Source organism: Ascidiella aspersa, chromosome 8 (assembly GCF_963924565.1).
Source record: "Ascidiella aspersa chromosome 8, kaAscAspe10.2, whole genome shotgun sequence".
Lineage (NCBI taxonomy): Eukaryota > Metazoa > Chordata > Ascidiacea > Phlebobranchia > Ascidiidae > Ascidiella > Ascidiella aspersa.
Genome location: NC_139454.1, coordinates 13,222,166 through 13,247,265, shown reverse-complemented (window position 1 = coordinate 13,247,265; position 25,100 = coordinate 13,222,166). Strand labels below are relative to the sequence as shown.

Here is a 25,100-nt window from a genome sequence, read left to right as displayed (position 1 = left end):
ACGGATTCAGGTTTGCACACATTAAAAAAAATATTCGATCTGTACCTATCACAGAATGCAAACCGTGTACTTGTCTGATACTAGGATCGGTGTTGATCCGATACAAAATAAATATATCAACTTCAGCCATAAATTGGGAATTGCAGAACATTGAAATGTAAATTTATCAATAAATTTAGATTAACAACTTGAGGTAATACAACTTTTTAATCTAAAGTAAACTTTGGCCTAAAGACCTGAAAAAATACTTTTAAACATATCAGTTTTACCCATTTTGTTTTACCACAAAAATGTAGTCATTTGAAGCAGTTGTGTAAACTGCATTGCATAACTACATAAAAAAAAAGTTTCTGCCCAAATAGTGTGAACAATACAACACCATGAACTCTTCAGCAATTCAGTCCATTTTGTAAAATAGCTTAGTTTGCGAGTTTTACAATAAAGTGTTACTTTTGCAACTAAACGCATTTAGGAAATTGCTCTACACCCTGCATTAAAAAACTGTGCCCCTTAATTAAATGTTAGTAGCACAATAACACTTGATTGACACTTAATTATTAGGCGAAGGTTATGCAAGTAACTGGCCGCCCGATAAACCCTGACACCACACTACATAGTGATTCTTTCTCAACCGTTCAGAGGCCTTTCAAAGTTTCCACTTGGGTATGTACAATGTGCGGTAAAACAAAGAAATTATATTGATTCCACTTACCCTGTAATGGTTAGTAGTGATACTAGTGTATATGTAAAAGTGAAGGTCTGGGGCTAGACTCAATTTTTGTTTTTTCCATTGTGTTGAGTCATTTGAAAAACTGACAGATAAAAATGAATAGTAAAAAGCACATTCTACTTTTAAAAAAAGATATTTATAAAAAGATTTAAAGATATGCCTTCAATTTTAGTGTATAAAATTTGCTTGCTTGTCAAGATATTATTGGATGGTGATGAATAAAATTATAACAATTATAATTTCTGTTTTGGAAAAAAATACACCACCTTTATAATAGGTAAATTATTAAAATTTGTGTTTTTTGTTGTAGACTTTCTCTTAGACTTTGTTTATCTTAATTGAAAAACTATGAGTGAAACTGATGAAAAACCTCAATCTGTAGAAACGAAAGCAGCAACAGTAAGTTTAATAGCAACACTTTTTAGGTTGTGTTTTTTGTCATCTTTTTATTAATGTGCTTATTAGTAGGGCTATTAATTTGACTTATCAAAAACCATCAAAATTTTCTCAAAATTTACAAGCTAGATCAGAACTTGTCAAAATATTTTCAAGTCAAAAATGACCAGATATCGTTTACAAAATTATTAAAAATTGTAGTGAGCTATTAAGAATTGGTGTTCAGTTAAAAAAAGTTTTTAATTACATTCAACAACATTTTAACTCGTCGCTAAAACAAAAACTGTCATAGGTCCAAAAAATTCAAAAATTTTTTTTTTATGATTTTTGTACAAATGAATTGTGGCACGTTTTTTGCAAATAGTGTCGTATCTCTAGCTTTTTCAGTTCTTGAGATATGAATTTCAGAAAAGTGTTGTGTGTGTCCATTTAGGTCAGTTTAATATCTAAATTAACGACATAAGACGAGCTTAGCAGCATGACAAAGTGTGAAACTGTCAAAAAAGATATTGTAGTTTATCCAAAGTCAGTGCGCTGGGTGGTGGTCACCATAAGAAACCCTGCGTTGGGTTAGGGATATAACATCTTTTATGGCAGGCCTGCACAATTATGGCCAACAGGACGTTCAACCGCTTTTTCCACTTTGTTACTTCTATTTTAAATCAGTTCTAACTTTCTTGTGTTTAATTTGATCATACATAATTGTTAATAAGAACAACAATAGTTTAGTTAAATGTAGGTTATAATAGTATGTAGAGAAAAAAGGTTACCAGACAGAGGTCCACCAAACTATATATATATATAGTTATTTGCCAAACTTTACTCTGAAAATATATTTTTTACTTTTTATGTTTTTACTATGTTTTTGTCTGTTTTAAAGGAATCTATTTAGACCAGGGATGTCCCAACCCGCGGCCCACCACTTATTTTCACTTTCAGTAGCCTTTTTTTAAAAAAATTGTTTCGACTTTTATCAAAAGTGTAGAATGCGCATAATTTGATGGCCCAATCTTATATTATAAGACTATAATCGAGTCTAGTGTTGCATTATAACGTCAATCGAACACTTGTGCACCCATCAATGTTAAGCAAGATGTGTGTTTTTGCAGACCGTTTTAGGAAAATATATCAGCCCAAAGCTGTTGTACCATGGCATGATTTTTTATAAAGCCAAGATTTTTTTGTGCATATTTGCACACAAGTTTACTCTCGAAGAGCGGGTGTTTGTAAGTGAGGTTATTTTATGATGTCACCCCTTCAATTTAATAGGTTTTGCTGCACATTGAAATTTTTTAAGCACTTGGCAATGCGGCCCTTTCAGCTAAAAGGTTGGTCATCCCTGATTTAGACCAAAAGCGTTATATGCATACATGTTGTGCCGTGTGAATAAAGTTAAATAAAACGTTTGCAAAGATTTTGTATATAATTATATAAACTGGAAAGTTACAAAAATAACGTTTTTTCATAAAATTTGCTGGACTCAGACAAAGTAAGCTCTTGGGATCCTCAAGATGACATTTAGGCCAATATCCAGAAATTTGTAATGTATTACAAGTAGTCAATGCTTTGAAATAAAACATTTATGGACAGCATTGTTAAAAAGTTCATTTTATTTCTTTTACTCAAATAATTAACAACTTTACGCAACTATTAGTTTTTTTTTATTATGGTTTTGTTGTTGTTTGGTGTAGTTTTTAAAATTTATTGCGAAATAGGTTGCTATATAGCTGTCGCACAATAGAATTGCATTATCAACAGATCTTTTTGGTCTACCTCTATGAATAGTGTTTTTTTTATTTTAGGAAAATGGACAAATTTCAGAAAAACATTCGTCTATAAAAGATAGACATCACAGTTCGAAAAAGCGAAAACGCTCACGATCAAGAAGCAAAAAGCGGTCTCGGAGCAGAAAAAGATCCAGGAGCAGAAAAAGGGAAAGGGAAAAGCGACCCAGAAACAAATCTCCGAAACGTAGAAGGTAAAACTACAAACAAACATTTACTATTAACTGACTTTTTGGCTTCTTTATTTTCCAGTCGTAAGTATCTGCATATTTATTTTTGTGTGCCACTGAAAATAAATTAACTTTAATGTAATTGTGCTAAAACTGGGAATTTTTTTAAAATTGCCATTGGATATGAGAGCTGTTTTGCAATATTTTACCACACATTTTTTTTGCATTGGCTCGAACATTTATGTACCCTAACATAATAAGCAGTAAGCTCCGGCACAATTCTGAAAAGATTAGTTTATTGATGCCGAACTAACACACTTTTTGACTGTTAAATGGCATGAGGTAAATCTGAATATGCAAAAGAAATTATATTGCAAACACGTTTATATTCTTGTTGGCAACAACACTACCAATCCAACTCAATAATAAGCTAATAACAAATAAAAGGTAATTCACTCATGGTAGGAAAATTCTTTAAAATAAATGGGTGCAAAAGAAATCAAAAGGCTAAGTAAAACACATGTTTGATTACAAAGATTTTACAGACAAGTATTAAAATACATCTGGCAATTAGGTTTAATCAGAAGTTGTTCTATATCTTTAGAGGTGCATAACTTGGTAATATTTTCGTCCGGGTTTTAACACCACCCTGTCTACTAGCAGCAAAAGTCATTCATTTTACCATTCTTTATAGGGATAAAGGAGTTCCAATTTCCGGATCAATTTTATCATCTTAAGGGCCTTTTTTAGATTTGAAAGAGATTCACGGTACTACATTGACAAATTATAAAATGGCAATGAACAATAATAAGTGGGGTTTCAGATTTCTCCACCATAATAACAAAAAATAAAAAACATCAAACTTTGTGTCAATAGTAAAACATGTGCATGACAGTTTTTATTGCATGGGTACAAAAAAATAGGTTGGTCAAAGTCATTAACCCCAAATAAACACATTGTTGATTATCATAAGTTTGTTTCTCTTCTAGATTTGAAAGTTTATTCACTCAAAGGAAAAAACATTTTGTGACACCTGTAAGACCTGTTCCCTCTTTAAAATATCTGAGTAGAGTTTTTTTACAAGGCTCGAATTTTACTATTTGAATTAGTACAAGTCGTTAATATGCCATCATTCATCATAGTTTTCATTATGGATGTTCAAAATATAATGTCTAATCTTGAGATTTGAATCAAAATTTTAAATTTGATTCAAAATCGGGTTATTGAAACCAAAATGATTTCTTCATGGTTGCGCCTAATTGTACATCTGTGAGTGGAAAGTTTGGAAAACCTGTCGCTGTGGCAACACATTTATTGTGCTGACTTTTAATGTAGCCTTGTAGTGCGGTACCGGCGTGTTTTCGGCGACCAATTACTTGTTGATAACCTTCACCTTTTCCTTGTGTTAGTGTAGCGTTATTGGGAAATGACTTATGTCTGAAAAATTTCAGTGGGGAAGTGGTCGTTTATTATCCTAGATTAGTAATGTTCTGACACCCGTGGATCCACAAATTCTGATTTGTCAACTTCTGACAACCAAGCAACCCCCCAATCATTTTTGTAGTTGTGTGGCTTTACTAAATAAGCAAGGAAAACCAATAAGATTTGTAGAATGGATAACTGTCCAATAAAAATATTTTAAAATGTAATTGGGCATTATTGCAAATTAGTCACAATTACTCAAAATAGTGTAATTCAGCTCAATTGTAAATTTTAATTCAAACTGCAAATGTGGCTCAAGAACTCATCTTAGTGTTCATAATTGACTTTCTCTGATTTGGTAAGTTTCCTTAAAGAACTTTATTTGATACATAGTAAAATGGAAACAAAACAAGAAAAAATATGAAACACTTAAACTTTTTTTGATACACTCCTCTTGAAAGAGAACAAATTCAATTACATAGTGTTTTTATATTGTGTGGTAATGAAATTAATCATATTTTGTTTTATTTGCCAGTCCATTACGTCGGCGAAAACGCTCAAAAGACAGAAGGTCAAGATCTCGTGATCGGAGAAGGTATTTTATACATACAGGGTGAATAATAAATTAAATTTACTTAAAAAATGTATATCAGGTATATCAGGTAACTCAGGTTGTCAATAGAAAAGTTTGTTGAATATAGCTCTGGTTGAAAAATGGAAACACCCTTATTGTATTCGAATCACACTTACTGACATTCTTAGCGGAAAGTCCATGCCACACAAGCAAATAAACCAACTACATTTATGGCACTAAAAAGGTTAAATAATCCTAGTAAGCCTGCAATCAACACTTATATTCAGTATAACTATTTGGCACTCAAGCAACTACCATAACCAGGCCTTAAGTTGTTAAAATGTTAGTTGACAGAACTTTTGAGCATAGAGGATAGTCTAATATCAACAAATACAATATTTTTTTGAATGAATAAACACTCGACAAGTGGCACACACAGTGGAAAGTGAGAGGGTATGAATTGCAAACCCGTGTTTTATGACTTTACATTTATGGTAAATAACAAAATTAGCTGGAGTTTTATTTCTTTTTAAATCCTAGCGCTAATGTTCTGCCTTAGTAAAAATATCTGCCTGATTCTCAAAAATACTGAACGAATATACCGAAGTGTTATCCGGGTGAGGTTTCCAAGGGTGTGTAGTGAACAAAGGTAGGCACTGAGCAAATCCCATTAAGCGGTAAAAGTGGCAAAAGAAATGCGAGACGTCTTAAGTTGCTTATGTTGGTTCTGCAGCCCAAGAATCTGATTTTGTTGTTATAGGCGGAGTAATTGCCGGTCTCGGAAAATTGCATTTGTAAGTCATAGGTGGGCGCTTCTGTTCCGTTATGTAAATCTTCAACTGCAAAATTTGTTTGTTGCTATGAAGAAGTGATGCTTTTAATCTGGAGTTCAGTAGCCACAAATTTTTGGTCTATTTGTTTTTGGACAGTATTTAGCCTAGAATTTAGTTCAGTTTTAAATTTGTGCATTTCATAGTGAATCGTTGCCACGGAAAACAAACAAGCAATGAATGACATACAAAGAAAGTGCTTTGTGAAAGTGAGTCTGTCTAAAAAGTATGGGAGCTACTGGAATATTGCTTACATGACCAATAGGGGCAAGGGTTATTTATGTGCTTTTTCTGCAGGTCGCTCTATTAAACATTTCCATTAGCGTCGATCTCCAAAAAAGCGCTCGCCCGACGCAGTTGTAACACGAGTAGTTATTGTACGCTTTATACAATTAGCAGAACAAACTACAAATATCAACAAATTTGTTGATAAGCATCGTTAATTTTTCTGACAACGAAGTACAACAGTATGTAACTAGACGGGGTTGCGGTTGTTGTATATTTTGTCAGGGGGTATATTTTCAGGGCTTAGTGTTTATTTTCAATTTTTACTTTATTTTATTTTTTTTATTTTATTTATTTTATTTTATTTTTTTTAATATTTTGTATTGTGTACTTTATATTATATATTTTGTTTTTTATTTTCCTTAACTTGTTTCTGCAAGCAAAAACAGATATGGGCCGAAAACTTCCCCACTTAACTTATGCCTTTGATGCGAAAGGGGTTCAAATATGGCGTAGAATTTGGGGAATGATCGAAACATATATTTGATAAATAGAATTTACGTAGATAATGCGTATGGTCATTTTATTAAATTTTGACCAGCTTACGTGTTTGAAAATCAAATATTATTATTCTCTTAAAGACTAAAAATGGTTTAACACCTATGGTTTGCTATACATTTGCAAACTTTTACTCGGTAATTTTTTACCATGGCTTGGGCCGAACAATCACTGTTAAAACAGGCTTTAAATCTGTAGTTTTAAACAATATGAAAAACACTATTATGTTCTCAATACGCAAACTATTAAATCGAAAGTTTTGCTAGATGTTTAGGCCTGATGTTGGTAGTATGCTGGTTGGAGCAAGATGCACGACAGGTGCTAACAGAGAGGCGTAGACTGCCTTAAGATTTCGCATTTAAACTTGCGGCGGTAAATACACCCTATTGACACTTAATTATTAGGCGAAGATTATCGCAAAGTAATTGGTCGCCCGAAAAAAAACTAACGCCGCATTGAAAGCAAGCATTATAAATGATTCGCCGATATTCTGCTTTGAACATCTCTACTCGCAATGCTTCCCTCCGTTAATTGTACGGTGGGTGAAACTTTATTCACGGCCTTACCTCTTTGTGTATTACCGCGACAATACGATGAAATACGATTTGGAGAATATTGGAAAAATCGTATTTGGAGAATATTTGCTATTTGCATCTGTATAGTATGTTACTCCAATCCAACATATCAACACACAATTTTAAGTTGTGTAGGCATGGTGTTGATATGTTGGATTAGAGTTGCCACCAGATTTCGCATTTAAATTTGCGGCGGTAAAATAAGTTGTTTCTTAACAGCATTAAGTAATTTTACTATTAAGAGAAGCCTCGTTTTAAAATGCAAGTCGCACAAGCCCAGTTAAGGACGTGCCACTTCGCACAATGAAAGTCTCACGCGCGGGACAATAAATCCCAGCAGGCGGTAAGTCGCTTCGTCACTTCACAAGCTGGACAAAGCAAGCGAATATGAACGAATTCTGTATGAAAGTTTTTCTGCTGCTAGATGGCAGTCGTTAGCTAGAAAGTGCTAAAACGCAATATTTCAGGTTTTTACCCCCCAAGCAAAGGCCCCTGGGGGTGCAGCCTCATAAACTTTTACAAAGCACCTACATACCACTCTACGCCATGTCTGAAAATTTGAAGGTTCTACGATGTCTACTTTTTCTATAAAGCTTCGGACAAAAGTCGGTCTGAAACATACCATAGGAACCATAGGAAACCAAAAAAGAACTAGACGGGGGTGCGGTTGTTGTATATTTTGTCAGGGGATATATTTTCAGGGCTTAGTGTTTATTTTCAATTTTTACTTTATTGTAATTTTTTTTTTTTTTTTATTTTTTTTTTAATATTTTGTATTGTGTACTTTATATTATATATTTTGTTTTTCATTTTCCTTAACTTGTTTCTGCAAGCAAAAACAGATATGGGCCGAAAACTTCCCCACTTAAAATATGCCTTTGATGCGAAAGGGGTTCAAATATGGCGTAGAATTTGGGGAATGATCGAAACATATATTTGATAAATAGAATTTACTTAGATAATGCATATGGCTATTTTATTAAATTTTGACCAGCTTACGTGTTTGAAAATCAAATATTATCATTCTCTTAAAGACTAAAAATGGTTTAACGCCTATGGTTTGCTATACTTTTGCAAACTTTCACTAGGTAATTTTTTACCATAGCTTGGTCCGAGCAATCACTGTTAAAACAGGCTTTAAATCTGTCGTTTCAAACAATATGAAAAACACTATTACGTGCCTAATACGCAAACTATTAAATCGAAAGTTTTGCTAGATAAGTTTAGGCCTGATGTTGGTATGCTGGTTGGAGCAAGATGCACAACAGGTGCTAACAGAGAGGCGTAGACCTCCTTAAGATTTCGCATTTAAACTTGCGGCGGTAAATACACCCTATTGACACTTAATTATTAGGCGAAGCTTATCGCGAAGTAATTGGTCGCCCCAAAAAATGCTGACGCCGCATTTAAAGCAAGCATTATAAATGTGTCGCCGATATTCTGCCTTGAACATCCCTACTCGAAATGCTTCCCTCCGTTAATTGTACGGTGGGTGAAACTTTATTCACGGCCTTACCTCTTTGTGTATTACCGCGACAATACGATGAAATACGATTTGGAGAATATTGGAAACATCGTATTTGGAGAATATTTGCTATTTGCACCTGTTCTGTATGTTACTCCAATCCAACATATCTACACACAATTATAAGTTGTGTATAATAATATAATAACTTATGGCTTTGAAGCGAAGGGGGTTCAAATATGGCGTAGATTTTGGCAAATGATCGAAACATACATTTGATCAATAAAAATTTACGTAGATAATGCTTACGGCCATGTTATCACATTTTGGTCAGCTAGCATGTTTAAAAAGTCAATATTTTCATTCTCTCTAAATGATTTAACGTCTATGGTTTGCTATACTTTTTCCAACTTTTACTGTGTAAATTTTTACAATGCCTTGGTCTGAGCAATCACTGTTGAAACAGAGTTTAAATCTGTAGTTTTGAGCAATATGCAAACACGTTTATGTGCCTAATAAGCCACGTTTTATATTGAAAGTTTTGCCAATTTAAATCCAATAAACGCAAGATTTATTTATTTATGACGCCATGTTATGACGTAGCTTTGTAACGTCGTCGTTAAGAATGCGTTAAACTTAAGCTTTTTGTTGTTGCGGCCCTTGTATAATTATATTTGCTTAGACCTGGTGTTGATATGTTTGAATGGTGCAACAATTACAACATGTGCTAACAGAGATGTGTACACTGCTTGTAGGATTCGCATTTAAATTTGCGGTGGTAAAATATTTTGTGCTGTAAGAGCAATAGGTTTTTTTACTTAGAGAGGCCTCTTTATGAAAGGCAAGTCGCATGTGCATAGTTTTACTAGGCAAGCCACTTCCAACACAAATGTTGCACGCGCGGGACAATAGGGCGCAGCAGGCATGCCAGCAGCCGCCTCGTCGCGACGCGAGCTGGACAAAGCAAGCGAATATGAACGAATTCTGTATGAAAGTTTTTCTGCTGCTAGATGGCTGTCGTTAGCTACAAAGTGCTAAAACGCAATATTTCAGGTTTTTACCCCCCAAGCAAAGGCCCCTGGGAGTGCAGCCTCATAAACTTTTACAAAGCACCTACATACCACTCTACGCCATGTCTGAAAATTTGAAGGTTCTACGATGTCTACTTTTTCTATAAAGCTTCGGACAAAACTCGGTCTGAAACAAACCATAGGAAACCATAGGAAACCATAGGAAACCAAAAAAGAATAACGGCAAAAACAAGATATGTCCCGAAAATAAATTTTCGGCCCATATAACTAGACGAGGGTGCGGTTGTTGTATATTTTGTCAGGGGATATATTTTCAGGGCTTAGTGTTTATTTTCAATTTTTACTTTATTTTAATTTTTTTTTTTTAATTTTTTTTTTAATATTTTGTATTGTGTACTTTATATTATATATTTTGTTTTTCATTTTCCTTAACTTGTTTCTGCAAGCAAAAACAGATATGGGCCAAAAACTTCCCCACTTAAAATATGCCTTTGATGCGAAAGGGGTTCAAATATGGCGTAGAATTTGGGGAATGATCGAAACATATATTTCATAAATAGAATTTACTTAGATAATGCATATGGCTATTTTATTAAATTTTGACCAGCTTACGTGTTTGAAAATCAAATATTATCATTCTCTTAAAGACTAAAAATGGTTTAACGCCTATGGTTTGCTATACTTTTGCAAACTTTCACTAGGTAATTTTTTACCATAGCTTGGTCCGAGCAATCACTGTTAAAACAGGCTTTAAATCTGTCGTTTCAAACAATATGAAAAACACTATTATGTTCTCAATACGCAAACTATTAAATCGAAAGTTTTGCTAGATGTTTAGGCCTGATGTTGGTAGTATGCTGGTTGGAGCAAGATGCACGACAGGTGCTAACAGAGAGGCGTAGACTGCCTTAAGATTTCGCATTTAAACTTGCGGCGGTAAATACACCCTATTGACACTTAATTATTAGGCGAAGATTATCGCAAAGTAATTGGTCGCCCGAAAAAAAACTAACGCCGCATTGAAAGCAAGCATTATAAATGATTCGCCGATATTCTGCTTTGAACATCTCTACTCGCAATGCTTCCCTCCGTTAATTGTACGGTGGGTGAAACTTTATTCACGGCCTTACCTCTTTGTGTATTACCGCGACAATACGATGAAATACGATTTGGAGAATATTGGAAAAATCGTATTTGGAGAATATTTGCTATTTGCATCTGTATAGTATGTTACTCCAATCCAACATATCAACACACAATTTTAAGTTGTGTAGGCATGGTGTTGATATGTTGGATTAGAGTTGCCACCAGATTTCGCATTTAAATTTGCGGCGGTAAAATAAGTTGTTTCTTAACAGCATTAAGTAATTTTACTATTAAGAGAAGCCTCGTTTTAAAATGCAAGTCGCACAAGCCCAGTTAAGGACGTGCCACTTCGCACAATGAAAGTCTCACGCGCGGGACAATAAATCCCAGCAGGCGGTAAGTCGCTTCGTCACTTCACAAGCTGGACAAAGCAAGCGAATATGAACGAATTCTGTATGAAAGTTTTTCTGCTGCTAGATGGCAGTCGTTAGCTAGAAAGTGCTAAAACGCAATATTTCAGGTTTTTACCCCCCAAGCAAAGGCCCCTGGGGGTGCAGCCTCATAAACTTTTACAAAGCACCTACATACCACTCTACGCCATGTCTGAAAATTTGAAGGTTCTACGATGTCTACTTTTTCTATAAAGCTTCGGACAAAAGTCGGTCTGAAACATACCATAGGAACCATAGGAAACCAAAAAAGAACTAGACGAGGGTGCGGTTGTTGTATATTTTGTCAGGGGATATATTTTCAGGGCTTAGTGTTTATTTTCAATTTTTACTTTATTTTAATTTTTTTTTTTTAATTTTTTTTTTAATATTTTGTATTGTGTACTTTATATTATATATTTTGTTTTTCATTTTCCTTAACTTGTTTCTGCAAGCAAAAACAGATATGGGCCAAAAACTTCCCCACTTAAAATATGCCTTTGATGCGAAAGGGGTTCAAATATGGCGTAGAATTTGGGGAATGATCGAAACATATATTTCATAAATAGAATTTACTTAGATAATGCATATGGCTATTTTATTAAATTTTGACCAGCTTACGTGTTTGAAAATCAAATATTATCATTCTCTTAAAGACTAAAAATGGTTTAACGCCTATGGTTTGCTATACTTTTGCAAACTTTCACTAGGTAATTTTTTACCATAGCTTGGTCCGAGCAATCACTGTTAAAACAGGCTTTAAATCTGTCGTTTCAAACAATATGAAAAACACTATTACGTGCCTAATACGCAAACTATTAAATCGAAAGTTTTGCTAGATAAGTTTAGGCCTGATGTTGGTATGCTGGTTGGAGCAAGATGCACAACAGGTGCTAACAGAGAGGCGTAGACTGCCTTAAGATTTCGCATTTAAACTTGCGGCGGTAAATACACCCTATTGACACTTAATTATTAGGCGAAGCTTATCGCGAAGTAATTGGTCGCCCCAAAAAATGCTGACGCCGCATTTAAAGCAAGCATTATAAATGTGTCGCCGATATTCTGCCTTGAACATCCCTACTCGAAATGCTTCCCTTCGTTAATTGTACGGTGGGTGAAACTTTATTCACGGCCTTACCTCTTTGTGTATTACCGCGACAATACGATGAAATACGATTTGGAGAATATTGGAAACATCGTATTTGGAGAATATTTGCTATTTGCACCTGTTCTGTATGTTACTCCAATCCAACATATCTACACACAATTATAAGTTGTGTATAATAATATAATAACTTATGGCTTTGAAGCGAAGGGGGTTCAAATATGGCGTAGATTTTGGCAAATGATCGAAACATACATTTGATCAATAAAAATTTACGTAGATAATGCTTACGGCCATGTTATCACATTTTGGTCAGCTAGCATGTTTAAAAAGTCAATATTTTCATTCTCTCTAAATGATTTAACGTCTATGGTTTGCTATACTTTTTCCAACTTTTACTGTGTAAATTTTTACCATGCCTTGGTCTGAGCAATCACTGTTGAAACAGAGTTTAAATCTGTAGTTTTGAGCAATATGCAAACACGTTTATGTGCCTAATAAGCCACGTTTTATATTGAAAGTTTTGCCAATTTAAATCCAATAAACGCAAGATTTATTTATTTATGACGCCATGTTATGACGTAGCTTTGTAACGTCGTCGTTAAGAATGCGTTAAACTTAAGCTTTTTGTTGTTGCGGCCCTTGTATAATTATATTTGCTTAGACCTGGTGTTGATATGTTTGAATGGTGCAACAATTACAACATGTGCTAACAGAGATGTGTACACTGCCTGTAGGATTCGCATTTAAATTTGCGGTGGTAAAATATTTTGTGTTGTAAGAGCAATAGGTTTTTTTACTTAGAGAGGCCTCTTTATGAAAGGCAAGTCGCATGTGCATAGTTTTACTAGGCAAGCCACTTCCAACACAAATGTTGCACGCGCGGGACAATAGGGCGCAGCAGGGATGCCAGCAGCCGCCTCGTCGCGACGCGAGCTGGACAAAGCAAGCGAATATGAACGAATTCTGTATGAAAGTTTTTCTGCTGCTAGATGGCTGTCGTTAGCTACAAAGTGCTAAAACGCAATATTTCAGGTTTTTACCCCTCAAGCAAAGGCCCCTGGGAGTGCAGCCTCATAAACTTTTACAAAGCACCTACATACCACTCTACGCCATGTATGAAAATTTGAAGGTTCTACGATGTCTACTTTTTCTATAAAGCTTCGGACAAAACTCGGTCTGAAACATACCATAGGAAACCATAGGAAACCAAAAAAGAATAACGGCAAAAACAAGATATGTCCCGAAAATAAATTTTCGGCCCATATAATAACGGCAAAAACAAGATATGTCCCGAAAATAAATTTTCGGCCCATATAATAACGGCAAAAACAAGATATGTCCCGAAAATAAATTTTCGGCCCATATAATAACGGCAAAAACAAGATATGTCCCGAAAATAAATTTTCGGCCCATATAATGATACGTCACAGAGGCTGTTCTGACACCGCAATTCCATGGCGTTTATCGCGCAATTGAAATCACGTGACTTGAATCGCCAACGAAGTGCTGTGTTATCCAGCGTCGAACTGACAATTTTTAACATGAAGCGTTTTCGGGCTCCGCCCGTACCCACGAGGGGTGTTCATACCACACCCCAAGACCCCCTAGGTGATTTGGATTGCTGATCATGTCACATCCCCCTTTGAAACGGTCATGCTACGCGCCTGACAAGTGCTCAAAATTTCTCGCAAAAATGCACTTTACCAGAACACTGCATAAGAGCTATATTCTGGGTAATTGAATCAATTATGCTTTTTATATCTGGTAATTGGACCAGGTTAGTTTTTTTTAACATTGATGGCGACATCAGCATTTTTCTGGGTGATTAATTTATTGCCGATGCATATCATCTAATCATTTTTGAATACAAATATAATATGTCATGACAGGTGCGGAGATTTACTACCAATCATTATCGCCTTATGTTGCAAAATCAATTTTCGAGGAAATAATATCAATATAGTATTATGATTCAATCATTATAATCGCCCTGAAAAAATATACAGGGCTTCTAGAGCATCAAGGTTTTATAATTAGGTTGTGTAAAGCAATCTGGGCTTTGGGTTGAAGCCAGTGGTTCTCAACCTTTTTTTAAAGAAAAACGCTATAAAATAGGTTTAGAACAAAAAACAGCAGAACATATTTTAAAACAGATTATTTTTTTAATGGTGCATTAGTGAGGGACAATACTGGACCGTTCCCTCCATTTGAAAAACACCTTGAGGGTTTTAGGAACAAGGTCTCATCCCGAGCTGCATTAATTAGGAGACTCATTGACACAACGTGGGATTCCAACACCAAAGTTTTGCGAAGTACGGCACTTGCGCTTGTATACGCGTCAGCAGGATACTGTGCGGTGGCAGGATCCAGGAGTGCACACACCAAACTACTAGATGCGCCAATAAATAACTGCCTACGGACAGGTCTAAGATCGACCCCAGTAAACAACCTCCCAGTGCTCGCAGGGATAGAGCCAACTAACATAAGGCGGGAGGGAGCAACCTTGCTAAATCGCGCAAAGCACTCTTGTGCCCTGACCATCTACTGCACAGCAAAATTTCAGGCTGTGCGCAAGCAACGCGACTGAAGTCACGACACTCCTTTGCAACCGTAGCACAGTCATTCAAAAAAGCCATCCTTGATGGCAAATCTGCCTCAGAATGGAAGGAGGAAACCTGGGAAGAAGAATGGTCAACAAAAAAGACAAAGTTACATGCATCCATCTCCGCGGCTCACAACCACACCCCCAAGCTGTGGAGAACAGCGAATGTGAGATGCAAAGCGAATGTGAGATGCTTATTAACAAGAGTCGCTGTTTTGCCTCTATGTTTCAATGTGGCCTTGCCTCTTCCCCACTATGTGAGTGCGGAGCCACACAAACGGCAAACCACATAGTGGAAGAATTTCCATAGTTTTCCTGTTCCAGTGGTTGGGCAGCAATATTGGCCGCAAAATCCTCTACCATGCAGTGGCTCACAAGCCACTGCCCAGATATCTAAGCAACACAAAAAAAGAAGAAGTGAGATACTTTTTCTGAACAATAAATTTACATTCCTTTTTAATTCCTCTCAAGCCATTATTCCTGTAAAATTAAGTATAGTGTTACTAATAAAACCAAATTATTTAATAAATCTACCTTTTTCCCAAATTTGTCTGTAGCCCCAGTTGTTTCCATGGCCCACCAGTGAGATGGCCCATGGTTTTGAAAACTGCTGGTTTAAGCAATGTCTAAGTAAGCGCAGATTTGCTAAATATTGATCACCAATTTTGTAAGTTTATTTGCTCAAATCCACAAACACTCTTTACACAATAATTGTATCCAATTTTTTATTGCTTTGATTAACTTTGTGAAATATTGAACTATTATGATTAATTATTTTTGTTCATATTTAATCAGGAGGAGTCATCGCTCAAGAAGCAAGGGGCGGAAAATAAAATCATCTTCAAGCTCCCCTGAGTCATCTGACGAAGGTAAAATCTTTGTGTTTTTGTTTTTCTTGTACACGTAATTTCTAAAATTAAAATTTAAATCTAAGTTTTGTTGAATGTTATTGGATAATAGCTTTAGAATTACAACGGCGATAGTGACCTGCTGAACTGTTTTAGTGTGAATTTGACTAGTTTAATAACGATATATTTAGCTGGGAAATTCGAATACAGGCAGAAAATAAAATTCAACACAATATTTTGTGTAGACATATAAACTTTATCTTTTCCTCCTGACCTGGAGAAAAAAATAGATTTTGTAAATAGATATTTTAAAAGCATTCAAACATTAGCAAATTATGCTAGTCGTCTACTAATTTACCCAATTAAAGCAAAATGCTGATTGTTTTACTATTAATTAAGTAGCTTATATACCCCACCCAATTGCCATTGCCTTATATACCCCAATTACAGTTTTATTTTTATTTTGGCATTTGTTAAACAATTGTAATCTATTTTTTGTTCTGGCAAATTTTTAATTCTAGTTTAATATATTTGACAAAAGTGACACTCCAAAGCTTTCTTCTGATTGGATTTGAAAAAAGCCCAGTTAATGTCTAGTCTAGGACATGGGTTCCCAAAGTTTGTTCTTTTGTGACGCCTTGTAAAGGTTTGCTGGTCTTTTGAAGTATTCAGCAAAATGAAGTTCAAATATATATTTTTTTATTAGCATTTAAAAAATGCAAAAGAAAAAACAAGCAAAACACAACTTAAAATATTCTATGTAGAAAAAAACAGTGCAAGAAAGTAGGTGTTGCATACAATTGTTTTAATGTAGTGTGACTAGGGATGGTCAAAGTAGAATATTGGACCCTGGAATCGACTCCAAATTGGATGCGTATCTAATTCTGTCATTAAATATCTGGTAATTTAAATTGAAATAATTTTTTCGATTGACCACGGAATCGCCTTATTGTAAATACGCGAGTTAAAAGTTTGGATAAAGGCCTGTCACTAAGGACACATTTATAGTGCTTGGTTTAAATATAGCCATGTAGTGCAACATCTTTTTTTTGAGGGCTTTTAATTACTTGCCTATAACTTTTGCCTTATCATTGACTGTCAATCAAAGGTTATTGGGCGACACCTAACTCGCAATAAAATGATGTACAATCTTAGGGGAGGTATTATGTTCTTACTAGAGCAGCGGTTCTTAACCTATGGGTAATTACCCACATGTGGGTAATTTCAGGATAGCAGGTGGGTAATCAGCTGAACCAGAATATTTAGAATTATGGATGTACCAAAGAATGTCACAGCTGTAAGCAGGGCCGCGGAGTCGGTTAAAAACAACCAGAGTCCGACTCCGGCCGAAAAACTACACTTGAGTCCGAGTCCCGACTCCGACTCCGGCAAATGTAAGATTTTGCCGAGTCCCGAGTCCAGCTCCGACTCTACAGCCTGTATTTTACCCATTTACGCAACTAAATTAATGTGGATTTTGTGCAATCCACTCATATTGGTGTCATAATTGATCCACCCGCATTACATGGTTTAAAAATATTTCACATTTGCTATTACACTTTTACAACTTAATTACATTTTGCCGCCTTAAGAGTTAAAAAAATTGATACTGCGCATGCGCACGTTGGACTCGGGACTCGGGTAGTTTTACGCGGTCTTACTCGAGTCCCGAGTCCGACTCCGGCAAAACAAACCGACTCCGTCCAGACCCGAGTCCGACTCCGACTCCGCAGCCCTGGCTGTAAGTGGTAAAGTCGCTTTATTACTTACTCCTTTTTTATGTTTTGAGTTCTTTTAAAACAACCAAACAAGTATCAGTTTTGGAATTGTTTCGTCATAGTGATAAATTTTTTATATATTTAGTACGGTAAAATAGCAAAATAAATAATATTTTCGGTAGTGAGACTTGATCTGGACAGAAATGGGTATTAGGGGGAAAAAGGTTAAGAACCCCTGTACTAGAGAATACCAAGCAATGAATAACAAAAGTTACCCAGACGGTTTTCACAATAACTGTTAACCCCAAACCCCATAAATCATTGTGATATCTAACATTATAGTGATCACAGTCATCTTGAGTTGTTCCTTTGTATTTCGGCTGCAACATTGACTTCCTCTTTCAACTTCATTAACTTAATACAGAAGAAATTTTCTTGAATAAAACAAATAAATCAAAACTTGGAATATTTGCATTCACAAAACTAAATGTTTTAATAAGTTGTGTTTTAATACCTAATATAATTGGTAATGGTATTTTTTTCAAGTCAACAATGTATTTTATTGCCCTTCTCTCCCCACGTAGGTATGCTCCCTGTATAACATTTGTATTTGTTAGGGAATAACCAGGAAAATGGAAGTCAAGTTACCCAAGTGGACAAACCGGGAAATCAACCTTTGAAAGGTTCAAATGAGGTGGTTGCAAAACAATCAGCCATTGATGGAAAGACAAATGCTGAAACTGCTGACTTACATAGTGATGTTGGTGCTACAACTACAGCAAACAAAGAAACAAAATCTAAATTAGGAAATGAAGGGTAAAAAATGGTTCTATATTGCTGAATCTCATTTTATTTCTTACAGCCATACGTAAGTAACGCATACAGTGATTTGTTTTGTACATTGCTTATAAGAAGCCCCTCTGTAAACCTTTATTTTAGGAAACAGGATATTTCTTCATTGGTATTAGGATAGATTTTGCCCAACTTTATATAACTTTTAAAACATCAAATAATTGTTTTGACTGGAGTTAGCGTTTTTTGGGATTAGGTTAGTCTCAGGGTTAGTATTTTTTTTTTAACTAAATTATCATGTTTTTTTTATTTTATTTTAGATTTGTTTAATCACCAAAAGTTTAGAATAGTGGTTTTAAAACAACTAAACCACCAAGTGATATAAACTATACAACAATGGTTTGTAATCAAAACGAAAAGGGAAACTATCTAACATTCAAAACCTATGAATTTTCATTGTAAAACTGTTATTATTTTTGTCCTTGTTATCATCGCCTAGGTTCAAATATGTAGAAACTAATCTTGGTTGGTATTCCTAAAGAAAATTAGACAAAAAAGTGCAAAATACAATTGTCAGGTTGGATTTTCTAAGTGCGATTTAGAAGCCACAATGTCCCCTGATTTGCTATCCTAAGAGGTACAATGTTTGGGAATTTAGGCAGCTTGAGATATTTAGGCCTGTAAGACCTCTTGCAATTACTTAGGTAAAATAGCCAAATAATATGGGAATGTCCTTGTTCCCAGTTTGATACTTAACACCATTTAAAAAAGTGTAAGATTCTGCACCTGGCATTACACAGTAGCCACAATAAAATTTTATTTCACACATTTGCCCAATATCATGTGATTGACACTTCATAGTGGTTATTGGTAAGTAATTGGTCAAGGAAATGGCTGACGAACACTACAAGGCTAAATTTAAAGTAAGCACTATATAGGTTTTTTGTAACACCAGTCAGCAACCTGCCTTGATCCAAGTTTGCTACTCACATATCTACAATTTGGCTTAACCTTCATTAACAAAACTAATTTTTGTAAATAATTTTGACCTTCCATATAAATTTGACAAAATTTTGACTTTTTTGGCCATGTCAAAAAATAATTGCCCTGCACATTACAATTTTTAAGACTTTGTCCTCAAAAATAAGTTTAATTCTTGAATCTGTATGGTAGCTTAATAATGAATTTTAAAGCCCAAATTATCTGAAGATGATACAAGTTTGTATCGAAATGTCCTAATGATGTCAATCTACTCCAGTTTTTTGGCTTTGAAATTCGATATCAAGCTAAGTTAAAATCTTACAAATAAGCAAGGAATGTTGGCCATTTTCATCTCAAAACAATAGGTATAATATCTCACTATTTTGCAGTAAACATGCTGTTGAAAATTGCTTTTAGTTATCAAAAACGGCAATGCGAGTGACCTAATGTGATGTATTTAAATGTGATCATGTTTTCCTATTTTTTAGTGAGACATTAAAAGAAACGACTAAAGAGTCTACAAAAGAAGAAAAGAAAAAATCAGTAAAAGAGAGGAACTACAGAAAGTAGGAATTTTATATGGCACATTACATTCTTTCTGTTAGGACATCACACATGATGTGGCTAATTTCCTCTGCATCAGTGCCCTGTCCCCTGTGTGCTGCATTGCCACGCTGGTTGGGCTGTGGTTAATTGGATTTTTTTACTTGCGCTTTTTTAAAGTGTACGTCTAAAAAAGTTTGTGTAGAGTTACCAATAAAGAATTGCATTAAACAGGGTTGGGATTTTGCACTCGCCAATGAGTGCTGATTGACACCAACTTGCTGGCCTAGCGAGTGCAACCATGGTTGTTGGTTTATGACCTATTGACGGTCTTAAATTGTTGATTTGACAAATACTTTTAAACTTCATTGACTAAAAGCCAATTGTTTTGTTAAATCGCTTATGATACATGCTTCATCAACTGCAAGTATGTATTCGGTAAACAGTTAAGACGATTTCTAGTTGCAGTAGGAATTTTTTATTTCTCTGAAAATCTGGTTTGCTAACGATATCATATGTCTATTGAAAGATGTTGCACTGTTGAAATGACATTAAAAAGCACTTAGTATTAAGTGCCTTATAGGAATCAATTAAAGTGGATGTACCCACAACATTAGAATAAAAACGTCAGGTAGTGACTGAGACAAACTATGGTACAGAGTGATTTCATTTGCTCATATGCATGCAAATTTACTGTATCAGAACTACATATATGCATTGAAATAAAACTTAAGGTTAAAACATTGGTGAAATAGCCTGGCCACTAATTCGCAGAAAGTGTGCTATTATTCTTAGTGAGTGTTGTTTCATCCAGGCAAGTGCTAATTGGTTAACACTCGCATAATTGACCAGTGTAAGTTTTAATTCAGTATTAACTCTGTGGTATGCAACCAGTGAAATGAATATACTTTCGTCAAGCATTTAATACCTTTCAAAACCTAAAATTAATTGTGTTAAGTCAGTGGTGGGCAAAATACGGCCCGCGGGCTGAATCCAGCCGCCAACGTAAATCTTGACCTATATTACAAACTGGGCATGAGGCCATTCTTCATTATTTTTGGATTTTTCAACTAGGTAAAAGCAAATTTTTTTGGTGATGTGTGCAAATCTTGTTTCTGCTTTGAAAGTAGCATGTAGTTTAGACCCCCTTTTAACTGCAAAATGGCATACCTTACTGTGGTATCCCTGATTAACAGTCGTTGTGGTTGTTATTATAAAATGCATCGTACACAAGGCTACACAGTTTAAATTTAACTGCCCGCAGAGAGCTTACTGAGTTTGGTTTTGGCTTGCGACTAGAAAAAGGTTGCCCACCCCTGTGTTAAGTGTTTAAATCAAGCTTAACAGAACGAAGAATAGTTGAATTGCACATACTTTCAAAGACGTTTTTACACAAAGCTTAAAACTAGGTTTTGTGTTATCAAATGTCAAAAATTCGCAAAAGTGAAACGAGACGGCGATAATTGTGCGCAGTGTCTGCAATGCTCGGTGTTGATGTCAAGTGCGTCATTGTGACCCTCAAAACATAAAAATCATGGGGATAAAAGTATCCGCAAAGAAAGAATGATGCCGCTGATGTTATTTCTGCCAAAACGATATGATTCGACCAGAAAGCGACCTCACCTGATTTTGGATTTTAAGTGTATTTATTCTTTGGTTTTCATTCAATCAAATTGTTTTTTATTAACATGGTGAAATAAAACAAGTGAAAACACGTTAAACACAATTCTAGCTATTTTTTATAATCAAGGGGGCCACGAGGATTAAAAGCCTTTCGAAGGGGGCCAGGAGGCATAAAAGGTTGACAACCACTGGCCTATACAATATTTTACCTAGCCTCAAATCCCACCCCCTAATTCCTCACTAACTCCCCTAACCTAATTTCTAACCCTACCTACTACCCACCACTAACCCCAATCAGTGGCAAGCAATCCAATGCAAAAATAGTGGCACCCTAACAGTGTAATTTTGTCTCCAATAAACTTAGGACTTATTCCGACAGGTTTAGGGCTTATTCAAACGATTTTACTCCTTATTGTGTTGTCGAGTTTACTACATATTTGGTTTCATAATGTCATTGCGCAAAACAAATTGCTAGTGCAAAGCAAATTGGGTGTATTTGCCTAAACTATGAATTTAAAAGGATACATGACACAGTAGAACCAAAACATTTTTTTTGCAAATTTTATTGAAACCAAACCAACAGTCTTTAACTTTTAAAATGTTTTCCAGTATTTGCAATACTACAATAAATGTCTACCTATTTTTAATAAAATCACTTTTATTCTTATGCTTAGTTTCGTACAGCTAAAAAGTGTCAGTTTTGCGCCCAATGTTCTAAATATAACCAAAAGCAACATTTTTTATGTTAAACAGTAGATTTCTTAGAGAGAATTGTCAATTTTGGCACACAATCACCTGAAAGAGCTTTGGGGCCAACCAGTTCAGCAGTGCTGTTTATAATAAAGTATTTCACAATACCTAAATAATACACCGTGTAACATATTTGATTTTCTGACATTTATCAAAAATTTTTTTTTAAACGCAAAGTCACATTGTATATTTTACCATTATCATGTAAAAATTTCTATATATAAGTGAAATTTGGTAAAATTGTTGGTTAGGTTTAATCTTAAAAACTATGAGGTCTGTAAGCTTAATAAGGCCTACTAGGCAATTTAATCTAGCTCACAGCTTTCTGTTAAAACATTTTTTCTAGTTACTTATGGTTCCCACTTGACAAGAAACTGCAATGCTTTCTTAGCATATTTTAGAAGAAGCTTACATTGTTTTTTGTTATTTACAATAAATGTTTGCAAGGCACATAAGTAGCAACAAGTGTTTACGCTTTGCTAACCTTGCTTTACATGTGGCAGAACACGATATGCCCCCCAAACTTTTTTGTGGTGCCATTCTTATCATAATTTGGCGAACTTAGTGTTCATAAAAAAGCACTTTATCAAATGTATTCCGTTTTAAATTGACCAAAACATATAATAAGTCACTATTTTAATTGTTTTGACCTAATTCAGTTAAAACATTTTGTATGATAATGTTGTAGTTTTTGTGTTTTACACGAATTTTTCTTTACCTTGTGTACAGCCATACACTGTGGTTATTCTCTTGATGAAATGCCACTATATCAAGCAATTTTTTGTGTGCTAAATTTGTCGAGTTTTAAAAAATAAAAGTTTTGCTATTGTAACACAGACGCTTTACAGTATTTTTCCTTAAAAGTATTCAACTCAATGTCAGTTGCACACCAAGCTTGTTTTATGATCACTGTACAAAGTAACTTAGTAACACCATTTGTAAAAATTAACATGTCCCACCATCACCCTGACTCTTAACATTTATCAGAGCAATGCTATTTACAGTCTTTTCTTTGAAAACAACCACAAATAATTTTGTGTGTATTTGATACTCTATTGAACGCAACCTTCTACAACATTTTCTGTTTCTCATGTTCTCCCTGTAAAAAACAATTTCCCACTCCTGATAGACGATTTTAAGAAAATCATGTTTAATGATTAAGATGTTTAATTTGATGTTTGGTCTTACTCTTTATTCCCGTGAATATTTTTAGGAGATCCAGATCACCTGACCGTAGAAGAAAATCTCCCTCGCCATCAAAAACACGTAGAAGGTCTGTCAATGTAATTTGTCACACTAAGATAAATACATATTGATATGTGTAAAGTCGACTCCTCCCTGGATATTGCAAGGAAATAAGATAATTATTCCTTGCTTATCATGTCTGATTTTGGCCAACCAAAAATAGTTAGCCTCCAAAGACTTGTTCAAAATTTCGATGTTATCTAACTCTTCACTATTGTGAAGTTGGTACATCGCTGCAAACCATACTTAACAAAAGGTTGACAAGCTGGGTTGTAAAATAATTTTCGTTTGATTCATCAACAGATACTAGCATATACAAAGTGTCATTCACTATTAGCTTATATTTATACTTATATTTATTAAAAAAGAGGAAGATAAAGTATGCCACAATAATTTATATCACAATAATTTTAACAGACGGCGATCGAGGGAGCGACGAAGATCAAGAGACAGAAGTAGGAGATCCAGATCAAGAAACAGAAGGTAAAAATTTGTTAGAAAGTTTCACATATTTTTCTGTTTTTATCCCATAAAATAGTATGTTAGGGTTAATCATAAACAACAATAAATTACATGTCTCACAAGTTAAGTTGAAAAAAAACAGTTGTATCTGGGTTATGAACAGCCTATGAAAACCAGTAATTTTGTTCTTTGCTCTTAATTACTTCTTTAATTCCTACTTGCGAGTAATATTTACTGCTCTTGTCTAGATCACGTTCTAGAAAGCGGTCAAGATCAAAAAAGCGATCAAGATCACGTTCCAAAGATCGCGTGAAAGACAAATCCAAAACTGATGAAAAGGAAAAAAAAGCTTCAAAGTTTACAGATGTTAATCCCGTAATTAACCTTTATATAAATTTTATTGCTTAATTTCATATTCTGAATTTCAAACGGTTATGTTGTTGTTAAATGTATAATTTAAAATTAACATGCAAAAATGTAGTAAACCAATAAAAAATAAAAATAGAAGTAGGTTTTCTCTAATTACGAAAAGGTGTGATAACATCATGTAAACAAAGTAATATACAAAATTTGATTATTTCTTTGAGAAAACATATCTCAACTCTGGAACCTGCATGATATGCAAATTTACCTTGTACATAGTGTGTTGGTTTCAGTAATGATTGCAAAACACATTTCAACAAACTAATCATGAGAAAAACACGTTAAGACTTATAAAGCAACAATGTCTTGAGGGTAATTTATGTATAATACCATAGTAAAACTACCAACAACATATATTTACCAAATACGCAATAATATCTTTAACTGAATAGATCCAAACCGGTCCCTAATAACCTAAACAAGGATAAAAACTTGTCTAATTTGACGCCAACGATTTGGCACAGGAAGTTTGGTTATGATGAAATTATTAGTGGTATTAGAGTAAATTTTGTCAAATGCGGTCTGATTTCGATATAGGTATTTTTAGTTGTTAGTCTAATTTAACCCCTTTTCCTAATTTAGTTTTATTCCTGCGTCCTTTTCGTGTTCCAATAGATATTACTCAAAACGTTATTACGCAAACGTTTCATTAGAATATGAAGTTTGCGAAATTTCGCCACCGCAAAATGTAAAACTGCTAAAGGTAAAATCTTAGGTTTACGGTTAGATAC

At 34.7% G+C, this 25,100-nt stretch overlaps 1 protein-coding gene across 1 annotated transcript in view; it reads left to right on the top strand.

Annotated features, from left to right (window-relative positions):
- The first annotated feature begins 1,038 nt into the window (after positions 1-1,038).
- The window catches only part of LOC146136215 (putative ATP-dependent RNA helicase DDX46), a 43,091-nt gene continuing 19,029 nt past the window's right edge, over positions 1,039-25,100 (top strand). The window contains exons 1-9 of the mRNA XM_083396370.1: positions 1,039-1,129; positions 2,929-3,104; positions 5,038-5,097; positions 15,780-15,853; positions 18,168-18,366; positions 19,812-19,889; positions 23,453-23,512; positions 23,902-23,967; positions 24,195-24,321. Of these exons, the coding sequence (XP_083252496.1) occupies positions 1,079-1,129; positions 2,929-3,104; positions 5,038-5,097; positions 15,780-15,853; positions 18,168-18,366; positions 19,812-19,889; positions 23,453-23,512; positions 23,902-23,967; positions 24,195-24,321 (891 nt within the window). The 5' untranslated portion in view covers positions 1,039-1,078. The remainder of the gene's footprint in view (positions 1,130-2,928; positions 3,105-5,037; positions 5,098-15,779; positions 15,854-18,167; positions 18,367-19,811; positions 19,890-23,452; positions 23,513-23,901; positions 23,968-24,194; positions 24,322-25,100) is intronic.